The sequence below is a fragment of the Glycine soja genome, chromosome 19, assembly GCF_004193775.1.
Source record: "Glycine soja cultivar W05 chromosome 19, ASM419377v2, whole genome shotgun sequence".
Taxonomy (NCBI): Eukaryota; Viridiplantae; Streptophyta; class Magnoliopsida; order Fabales; family Fabaceae; genus Glycine; species Glycine soja.
Window position 1 is genome coordinate 32,311,396 of NC_041020.1, and position 11,148 is coordinate 32,322,543.

At 34.8% G+C, this 11,148-nt stretch overlaps 2 protein-coding genes across 2 annotated transcripts; both read left to right on the top strand.

The window, feature by feature from the left end:
• Positions 1-1,058: 1,058 nt before the first annotated feature.
• On the top strand, positions 1,059-3,209 carry LOC114399636 (pentatricopeptide repeat-containing protein At5g56310-like). The gene has a single exon (XM_028361844.1). It carries the CDS (start codon positions 1,122-1,124, stop codon positions 2,517-2,519), a length of 1,398 nt encoding a protein of 465 aa, XP_028217645.1. The 5' UTR covers positions 1,059-1,121; the 3' UTR covers positions 2,520-3,209.
• A 3,171-nt stretch (positions 3,210-6,380) lies between these two features.
• LOC114399120 (transcription and mRNA export factor ENY2-like) lies at positions 6,381-8,641 on the top strand. The gene is made up of 5 exons (XM_028361234.1): positions 6,381-6,583; positions 6,753-6,849; positions 6,985-7,079; positions 7,877-7,953; positions 8,311-8,641. Coding segments are annotated over exons 1-5 (345 nt in total). The 5' UTR covers positions 6,381-6,581; the 3' UTR covers positions 8,385-8,641.
• The last annotated feature ends 2,507 nt before the right edge of the window (positions 8,642-11,148 follow it).

Here is an 11,148-nt window from a genome sequence, read left to right on the forward strand (position 1 = left end):
CTAAAAATCAACACTTTAAGTTTTTTTTTAAAAAAAACAAAGTAATAATCTAAAAGTTGAAAGGAAATTAAAAGTTCCCTTTGGCTTAATTACTGATTGTTAATTAATATATTTGCATTGTTTTGACGTTTTGGTCTTCATATCTAAAAACTACATATAGTAATAAAAAAACATATTATGTGTACGTAGAGCTGAATGAAATGATTTTTGTGATAGTTTTTAGTTTTCAAATATAATTTTTAAAATAAAATACATGCAACTAAAATGAAATTAAAATGATTTTTTTTTTGGGTAGTGCTATTTCTTTTTTTACTTTTCAACCAATAATATTCATTCGTGTGGTTTATTAGAAAAAGTTCATACCAAAAAGCATTTTCCTTTTTTTTATTTTAACTTAATTTCAAAATATTTCTATATTTATTTTTAAAATAAAAAAGATGTGTAAATTTTATTTTTAGTTTTAAAAATTAAAATCATTATCTAAAATCATAGCTTTTTAAGAGTAACTATTTGATATTTAGGAGCTTTTCCATACACAAGAACATTTTTAAGAGTTCCTATCACTATCATTAACACACATGTCTCATCCTAATTTCTTATATTTAACATTTATTTTTATTTCTTAATTTATCACCAAAAAATCACATTACTTAATTTTTTATTTTATAAATATATTTTTTTCAAATATATTTCTTAATTGATTTGACAATATTAGCTCAAAAAAATTATCTCAACTATCCAAACAGTTAGTTTTTATCGTTAAATTTGTATCTTTAATTTTCTTAACTCTTTATTTTTATTTATTTATCATTTCCATCTTTAACTAAATTGTAATTTACATGTTCAAAGATTATTTATTGTAAATCTTAATTGCAATTTATATGTTCAAATACATTTTTTTATTATAAAATTTAATAATAATATAGTTGATATATTAAAAAATATATAAATTTTAATTATATAAAAATAAACAGTTTTCATTAACATGCTAAAATAATATTAATTTAATTTATTTTACTTCTTTATCCATGCCTAATTGCCTTCCCCCCACACACCTTGCTTAGCATAGCAGTTACCAGTTACCAGTTACCACGCTCCTCAGAATTGGGTTGTATCTTCAAATGTTGGCGCCAAAATTGCAACCCTTTAAACCACCGCCGCTGCAAAGAACCCTCGCCACTCTGGCACTCATATCCGACAAATGCACAACCCTAGACCAGCTGAAGCAGGTCCATGCCCAGATGATCGTCTCCGCCGTCGTCGCCACCGACCCCTTCGCCGCGAGCCGCCTGTTCTTCTCGTGCGCCCTCTCCCCCTTCGGCGACCTCTCCCTCGCTTTCAGAATCTTCCACTCCACCCCGCGTCCCAACTCCTTCATGTGGAACACCCTCATCCGCGCCCAAACCCACGCGCCCCACGCGCTCTCCCTCTACGTAGCCATGCGCCGAAGCAACGTCCTCCCCGGCAAGCACACCTTCCCCTTCCTCCTCAAGGCATGCGCTCGTGTGCGCTCGTTCACAGCTTCCCAACAGGTCCATGTACATGTCATCAAGTTCGGGTTGGACTTTGATTCCCACGTGGTTGATGCATTGGTTCGATGTTACTCTGTTTCGGGACACTGCGTCAGTGCCCGTCAAGTGTTTGATGAAACGCCTGAGAAAATTTCGAGTCTTTGGACCACTATGGTTTGTGGGTATGCCCAGAATTTCTGCTCCAACGAGGCTTTGAGGCTGTTTGAGGATATGGTTGGGGAGGGCTTTGAGCCCGGTGGGGCCACCCTGGCGTCAGTGTTGTCCGCATGTGCCCGGTCGGGTTGTCTTGAGCTTGGGGAAAGGATTCATGAGTTTATGAAGGTGAAAGGGGTTGGACTTGGAGAGGGAGTGATACTCGGGACAGCGTTGGTTTACATGTATGCGAAGAATGGGGAGATTGCGATGGCGCGGAGGTTGTTCGATGAAATGCCAGAGAGGAATGTTGTTACTTGGAATGCTATGATCTGTGGGTTGGGTGCTTATGGATATGTGGATGATGCGCTTGGTTTGTTTGAGAAGATGAAGAAAGAGGGGGTTGTTGTTCCCAATGGTGTCACCTTTGTTGGAGTTTTATCGGCTTGTTGTCATGCTGGCTTGATTGATGTTGGTCGTGAGATTTTTCGGTCAATGAAGTCGGTGTATGGAATTGAGCCGAAGATTGAGCATTATGGGTGCTTGGTTGATCTTCTTGGGAGAGGGGGTTGGTTGTTAGAGGCGGTGGAGCTGGTGAAAGGAATGCCGTGGAAAGCTGATGTGGTTATTTTGGGAACTTTGTTGGCAGCTAGCAGGATTAGTGGAAATACTGAGGTTGCTGAAAGAGTGGTGAAGGATATTCTTGCTCTGGAACCTCAGAATCATGGTGTTCATGTTGCTTTGTCTAATATGTATGCAGAGGCTGGACAGTGGCAGGAAGTTTTGAGACTGAGGAAGACAATGAAAGAAGAGAGACTCAAGAAGGCTCCAGGGTGGAGCCTTGTTGCCACTTAGAGTTTCTATCATGCCTTGTTGTGTATAGCAAATATTGGTCATTGTGGAAAAGATTTTATTCTTTCATTGTTAACAAAAGGTGAGGCAGTGAGTTATACCGGTCCACACTTCTTGATAACCTGATGCAGCATTTTCAAAACAGTTATGGTGCTAAATGAAGTGTTCCTACACTACTGCAAGAATACCGCAAAATGACATATTATCACATCCTAGTAGCAAGAACGTGAGTATACTGCACTAGGTTCAAAGGATACCATTGATTTTTGCTCAGAACTACTTGAGCAGGAACAGGACAAAAGTCAAATATCATAGTGTGCTTGGTGTTGAAGCCCCTTATATCAGCTGAGCAACTTTCAAAGGTTTTACTTCTATCCAATCCCTGGTATTGGCTGGAACTCATGGACCGAAGGGAGAATTCTATGAGGCTTTCTTTCATATTGCTTGGTGTTTCTGTAGCAGATATATAAAGGTATAGCCTTTCATCATACTGACTTGCTGAGATAAGACAAGACACTACCAAAGTCTTGTCAATTTATAGTAAATGCCAAAGTTCAATACATAAGTTATGTTCTTACTTGTATGCTTGCTTTGGGTGATCAAATATTGTCCATCTGTCATGGTCATTGAAACATGGAAGAGCTACATTCATCAGTTGAGTAGATTAGATGGAAATGGAAGTTGGCTTGTTAACTCTTGATTCAGAGAACAGGGCAGAAGGCTTATGATAATTGGCATACACTTTCCCATTGTTAATGCCTTCTTGTTCCTGGTTCCAGTTTATTATTGAAAGTCATTAATCCAAGACTCTTAAGAAGATAAATCTGATTATAATAACTGTAATAGAGCTTTAAACCCATGTCGAGTCTAAAATACAAATAGCTCTGTTTTTGGTAAAAACCTAGGCCAGAAATACCACAAGGGAAAAAAAATAAAAGAAACTAAAGTCAAATACTAATGGACATCCAACTGAAGGATTGTTTGTTTTCTTTGGTTTCTACAAGTTTAAGAATCTAAGTTATCTGAACTATTGAATCTAATTCATTAAATAAGAAGTGGAATTCATGAAATTGTGATTTCTAATAATTTAACTAATTCACGTTTTCTCTCATTTGCAAGGCTCAAACTCAAGATCTTACTTGAGGGAGTCGAGCTTAATTTCACTAGAACCAATGACTTATTAATTAAACACACTTTTTACTTCTTACCCATATTTTTAGATGTTTTTATTATTATTATTATTATTATTATAAATGGATGTTTCGAATTTTCAAAGTCTAATTTAACGTGTGTTTGTCTAATATACCCTTCCTTATTTAATATTTCATTTCTAGTTATGTAAGCATTAAAGATCTAGGTAATAAACAAATAAATTTTAGGCCAAATATAATACTCCCCCATCTCATATCTTTAGTTGTTTTAGTCTTGAGAAGTGATACACGTACATATATATTTTGTTGTATAAATATAATTTCTCTTATAAATTGTGGATGGTTATATAATAAAATATAGTTAAAATTTAAATGATTATTTTTGGGGTTAAATATATTTTTGGTTCCTAATATATATTCGACTTTCGCGTTTGATCCCTGATAAATTTTTCCTTCAAATCGAGTTTTTGATATTTGAAAACTTTTGTCTGAGGTTCCTGTCGTTAGTCGGACTACTTACGTGGCTATTAACTGGAGGCATGCGACATGTGGTGCCATGTGTAATCTTTGTCTGACTAGGATTACACATGTAGTACCATGTGTACTAACTCACTTGAACCCCCCAAAACCCTAGGTAGAGAGCTTTTTCTCACTCTCATTTGCAATGGCCACAACAGCACGTTCCCTCATCATCGCCCGTGGCCACCACATTGAGTCTGTCCCGGAGCTCCCACTCGTTGTTAACGACTCCACCAAGAGCATCGAGAAAACAAAAGCTAATGGTGGTGACACCACTGACTCTTTGTTTTCACCATCAATGGCACTGCCATGCAACTCCGTGAACCACACTGTTAACTGCAACAAACCCCGACGTGAAACCCACCAACCCTAACCGCAAAACTTATTGTGAAATCCACAATAAGTTGTCGCTAACCCCATTGTGATCTCAACCACAACCCCGTCATGAAACCCAATGAGTGTGATCTCAACCACAACCCCGTCATGAAACCCAATGAGTGTGATCTCCACCGCTGCGAAACCCAACGAGCCCTACCATGAACTCACAACAAATCCCATGGTGAAACCCCCCCATGAAATCCAACTACGAACCCTGTCGTGAAACCCAATGAAGCCCACCAAACAAAATCGATTTTTGCTTTTCTTGCTTTCATATTCAGATTTGTTGTAACTATTGTTGTGGTTTGATGTTTTTTGGGGGGATTTTGGATTTTTTTGTGGAGATATGTTCAAATCAGAGTTTTTGTGTTTCTCGATTTTGTGGTTTGATGTTTTGTTGTTAAGATTTTGTTGGTTCATATCAATTCTTTTCATCTAGCTTGTTTTCATTTATTCTAGCCACTGGGGAAAAAATGAATCACCATCGGTGGCGCAGTGGTGGGATATAAGAAAGATGAAGGGTGATGGAGACAGATAAGAGGAAGAAGAAAGAGGCAAAATAGGAAAAGAAGCAAAAAAGTAAGAAAAAGAAAAAGAAAAAATCTTGACCGTCATTTTAAAAGATAAAAAACTTTTTTTAAAAAAACACAAAAATAATATGTTGTTTTTACTTTTTTTAAAAAAAAAATCTACGTGTAATTCTACTTAGACAAAGATTATATATAGTACCATACATCGCATGCCTACATGTCCGGTTAACGACCATGTAAGCAGGTAACGGATTTCGACTCATGGCATATACCTCAAACAAATGTTGTTAAATATTAGGGACTCGACTCGAACGAAAAAAATTTCAAGGATCAAACACAAAAGTTGGATATATATCAGAGACTCAAAACATATTTAAGCCTTATTTTTAAAGTAATATTTAAGATAGTTTTTAATTAGTTAATAAATTAATTTTTTTTTTACTTAATTGCACTTGTAATATCTTTGTAATTGTGCGATTTTAGTCTCTTGAAGTTCAATTGTCACAAATGTACAATTTAAGTCTCCTTAGGTTCCAATTGTGTCAATTAGTTTCCTAATGTATCACAATTGTGCAATTTTATTCCTCCAAATATATATATCATTTCACATATATTAACAAGAGTGGTGATGGTCAATTAAACACATGGAATGAAATTGTACAATTGTGATACATTTGGGATCCAAATGAAATTTAGGAGACTAAAATTATATACTTATGATAAGTGCAAGACCTAATTAACTCGATTGAAATCCAGTAATCATGAAGAAAAAAATATAATTAAACCAAAATATTTATATTAAGTGTGTATAAAAATAAGAATTTCCAAAGAATATAATTAGAATAATGTGATAATACAAAGTCATCTTGAATTGTCATAAATTAAAAATTATTATATTTTATAATATTTACTTTAAAATTCATATTATTATCAAAACAAAACTCTTTCAAAATGTACATATGATACTTTAAGAACATATCAAATTAACTTAAAAAAATACAAAATTATTCGTTTGGTTGTTATACTTAAATTTTTTCTTTTTTTTGTACTTAAAATTATTATTATTTTTTAATTTCTATATACATTATTTTTAATTCTGGTCACGGGACTAAAAAGAATAAAAATAATGTGTATGGATTAAAAATAATTAAATATGATATTTAGAAAACTAAAAAAATAATTTTTTAAAGTATAAATACTAAAAACAATTTTTTTATTATTACAAACATCATATAAGTAATTAATTTTTTTTAAAAGAAAATGGAAACAGAGAAACGAAACAAGGTTGTTCTCATTTCCGAACACAATATCCGTTGTTTAAGGTGAAAAGGAAAAAAAGAAAAAAGTTGTGCAGTGAGGAACGCGAAGACGCGAGATAGGGAATAGGCGACAGTGCGTTTGGCTGCCCCCAGCAATCGAACTCCTTGTGCTCCTCGCACCTCATTCTCTCTCTCTCTCGTATCTGCAACTTCAACTAACTAACTTTTATGTGAGCACCCACTATTTCACCTGCAGTACCTTCTTCCTTCGAATCAAAACAATTTAAACCCTTTTTTTTCGAATTAAAATAAAATAAAAGTTACGATCCTCATAAGCTTTCAGCATGACACGTAATTGGGTTTGTTTTTCGTTTGTTTGTTTGTTTTGTGAAACATAAGGAAGCCGAAGGCGTCAGTGAATCGACCCCCAACACCAGATGTGGTCGAAAATGTCCCTGAAAGAGAACCCACGCTTCAAGAGCTCATCAACATCAAGGTTTCATCTTTTCTTTTTTAGTTAGTTTCAAGTTTCACACTTTCACTTGTTACTCTTTTGTTGGAGTTGTTATTATGGGTCTTGAAAGGTTAGTTTTTTATTTTTTTATGTTGGTTTTCTTGAATGCCTGTTCAGTTGATCGAGACTGGAGAGAAGGAGCGCCTCATGGAGCTGTTGAGGGAAAGGCTTGTTGATTGCGGTTGGAAGGATGAAATGGAAACTCTCTGCAGGTATTTTTTTACTTTTATTTTATTTTATTTTTCTCATTATTAATCTAGGAAGGATTTGCAGAAATTTATTGAAAACTATAAAATTAAGATAGTCAATTGAATAAGTGAGACCCTAAACAAAATGTGATTTCCAATAAATATCAGCGGAAAGTATATGTTAGAGAATGTGTTGCCAACATTTCTCTTATTATCAATTCAAGAGAAATGCTAATAAACTCTTTCTTTGCGATGCTCTTAAGTGGATCCTACTAAATATGTGAATTTTATTTTCCATTGGGACGGTGTCATTCTGAAACTAGTAGAATTTTAACTAATGAGATGATTTTAGAGAGTGATAGGAAGTGTATTGCTATACCTCTCTATTCTATAAGTGTTTTATAGTACAGAAGGCTTTAAATTTGAAATTAAATATTCATTGTCATCTATTTCTACACTCCAGTTTTCCCATTCGGAGCACTAGCACCAGAGGGTTACTTCTCAATTTTCTATGTAGAAACTTTTACTTAGGGAAGCGTTATACCCTTTAGTTTGTTTTCAACATAGTATGCATTGACAAAGACATGAACTGATGAAAGGTTTGGACACTCTAAGCAACCAACATTGTGCACTTTTGGACACTCTGCAGTAAAAGGACATGAACTGATTTTTGTATGTAGTGCTAGGTTCATTGGTATATGCTTTAGTTGGCACTTAATACTAGGACTGTGTGACTATGTGATAATATCATATATTTTCCCTCACTGTACATCCTTTCAACTTTGCTGTTTTATCCCTTCAGTTTCTTCCTTTTACTGCAGAGCTGTTGTGAAGAAGAAAGGGAGGAATAATGTTACTGTTGATGAACTTGTACATGTAATCACTCCAAAGGGACGAGGTAGTTAATTAATTGTTTCATAATTTGATTTACTTTTCGTTTCTGCATATATGAAATTACCGAGCCTTTGACATCATGCAATCTATGTATCTGACTTTACTTTGTGGGATAAGACCTTTTGATGATGTTGTGCGAATAGAAAATTAGTATTTACTTGGTTGAAGCACCTCATTAGGTCAACACCACACAAGGAAACCTTCAGAATCTATTGAGAAATGTTATAAGTAACCATTATTGAGCATTGTATTAGGTGTTTAAACATTAGAAAGTGAACAATTATACCATGGTGTGGGCTTTCCTTTGCACAAAACTGTCCAACTGACAAGATAGAGAACTTGTCAAACTTGTTTTTTGCAGTCTCCATTCCTGATTCCGTAAAGGCTGAGTTGTTGCAGAGGATTCGAACATTTCTCGTGTCTGCTGCTCTTTAAGAATCTTCATGGCTTGGTCAGTGTTAGCCTCACCAATATGCTGTAAAGACTATGGTTGGAAGTAGTAAGAACTGCACGCATTTGTACTGGGTTTTATTTGGTGGGAGGGAGATGACTATTTCATGTAAAACCATGATTATTTCACTCCTTTCAATATAAATTTGAGAAATAATTTTTTGTACCAAATTGTTAATATGTAACAGCCTCATTCCTCGCACTTATTTTGGGCGTTTATATAAACTACATCTTGTTACACACATAAGCATGTTCGTTTACTTGTTGCAACTGTGTTTTGAAATATACTCAAACCACGTCTGACATTAACAAAATTTCTGGTGCAAACATATGCAACCATAATAATTCCTTTTAATCTAAACTGTGATTCCCCAAAAACCCTTTTGAGTTGAGGACGACTTCGGATCTGATCAAAGATGCATCACGCTGCTCACAGGTGCACATCTCAGCACTTCGGATTAGGTTCCCTAGTCGTGTAACAAAAATTTAGAAACTTCTCATCTCATCTTAAAAAGTATGTCACCACATAGGAAATGTAACCAAATCTCATCATTCACATTCTATTGACAATTAAAGACACTTCAAAATTCAAATTGTAAGGTCTACTTAGAAGTTAGTCATCCAATGCTGGAACCTTGACTATGTTCAGGGTACCGTTCAACTTGAGTAGATATCCATTTCAGGCCAAGTAATCCCTTGACTTACACCTATAATAGCAATTCTACACAACTTAAAGCTTTTACTAACTTGAACATCAAAGTATATGCAGGTGCCACCATCTCAATTGCTAGATCCTTTATAGCATCCAACCAACTTTCCCTTCCCACAACCCCTCGATGGTGTACCTGCCATGTCATAGTAGTTAATGATAAATCCCTCACATTGGACAAACTGAAATGTACCCTCCCCTTGACCCAAGATTAAATAGGGAGCAAGGTTACAACATCACTTCGATATTTTTTAATCTTGATCCTTTCTAAGTTTGATGTTGGCATCTTAGGTACCAATGAAAGGGGAAGGAGTGTGAGAGGATCGGTGCTATAACAACATTAAATCTCTTTGCTGTGAGAAGAGCCAAAAGTTTTCCCACCAAATCTATAATCATGTGTGGCATCATTATTACGATGTATAGATACTTTAAATTTGATAACATATGCAAAAGCACAGGTCAACTTCGCCCTGCTTAAGACGGGTTGGGCTGTCCTACGAGAGGAAACATGAGAAACATAACCCACTTTGTTTAGTGAGTGTTGATCGAGAATTTTCCATTTTTTCAGCCACAATAGTTGCAACCATCTTCTCAGCAATATATGCCGACATTTGGGCAAAATAGTCTCAACCATCTTTGCTATTCATGTTTGAGTATGGTGGGTCATTTCTCCTTCGGCCAAGGTTTCAAAGTAAACCCAACATTTGGATTCCACCAGAAGAAGTTTGAATTATCTCTCTTTTCTTTGACATAATAAGAATCCTCGATTTCGAATGGTGTTGTAATCGCTAGAGTCCTCTCATGATGCTCTGCTATAGAGATGCACCCATCATTGGTTTGGTCACCTTCAACCACCTCTAAATGCCTTTTCCTTGTTCCAGAAAAACAATTGTAGATGAAACTGCACTCATTCCATGTATTCACTAATGGCCTAAAAGCATATTGAAATTAGCTTACGATGAAACGACCATGAAAATAGTCAATCGTCGACAACTTTCGATTGTAACATCCAATGCAACTATGCCATAAGTATTTGACAACTTTTGGCTAAAATCAGATACCATAATGTTGTGTGGCAATAGAACCTTTTTCTCAAAGATGTTTCAACATTGTTACAAGTAAAATATTGATGCAAGCACCACCATTAAATAGATTTTTCCCAAACCTTTGACCTTCAACCATTGCAACGATCATTTTTATATGACTCTTTTGTCTCTTCATTTCGCCAATAGGTGGATCGAACACCACTACAATCTCAGTGTAATACAAGAAACCTGAGTGACCTAGACTACACGATGTTTAGTCAAAGGATCCTCATAATAATCTTTCCTCATATAGTCTTTGACTTCTCAACAAGCTTGATTTTTCTCATCAACTCATGTCGGTAGAATCAAAATGACACCACAAATAGCTTCTAATTCAAAACTGAATTCCATATAATCTATAATTATCTTATCTTCACCCTCCTTTGTAGTAGCTTGAGGAGATGGATCAACATGATGATTAACTTGATTTCTCATACCCAAGTCCTACCTAACCTTGTCAGCATTCATTTAACCTTTTTATTCAGCTAATAATATTAAAGTGGTCAATTGTGCATTCAACCAAACTATCCTTATCCTTATTTAGCTAACAATAAAGTTAGTCAAATTCTACTATTCAACTAATTCAAAATATAGCTGAGTTGGCTTTATTCATATATAACTAACCTTCTTGTTCAACTAATATTAAAAATTAATCGATTGTGCATTCAACTGAGCTGACCTTCTCCTCGTTCAACCAATATTAAAATTAGTCAAGTTACATATTAACCGAAAACAATTCTATAAAATCCTTAACATCTTAATTGCATCACTTGTAGCATAATTTGGGTCTTAACAAATTCTATTAAATGTTTACAAAGCAAAGAAAAATTGTATAATGAAATAAAAATTTATTATATATTCCGATACTTTTTTCAACTGTATACAAATATAAAGATTTTAAATTTAAGTGTAACATTTATAAAATAGAAATAATTATGTATAAGTTTTATAAATA

Excerpts from the sequence above, each read along its gene's own strand:
- LOC114399636 (XM_028361844.1), top strand. The coding sequence starts at position 1,122 with ATGTTGGCGCCAAAATTGCAACCCTTTAAACCACCGCCGCTGCAAAGA.
- LOC114399120 (XM_028361234.1), top strand. Across the intron at positions 7,080-7,876 it reads GAAATGGAAACTCTCTGCAG|AGCTGTTGTGAAGAAGAAAG; the intron begins GTATTTTTTTAC and ends CTTTTACTGCAG. Across the intron at positions 7,954-8,310 it reads AATCACTCCAAAGGGACGAG|TCTCCATTCCTGATTCCGTA; the intron begins GTAGTTAATTAA and ends TGTTTTTTGCAG.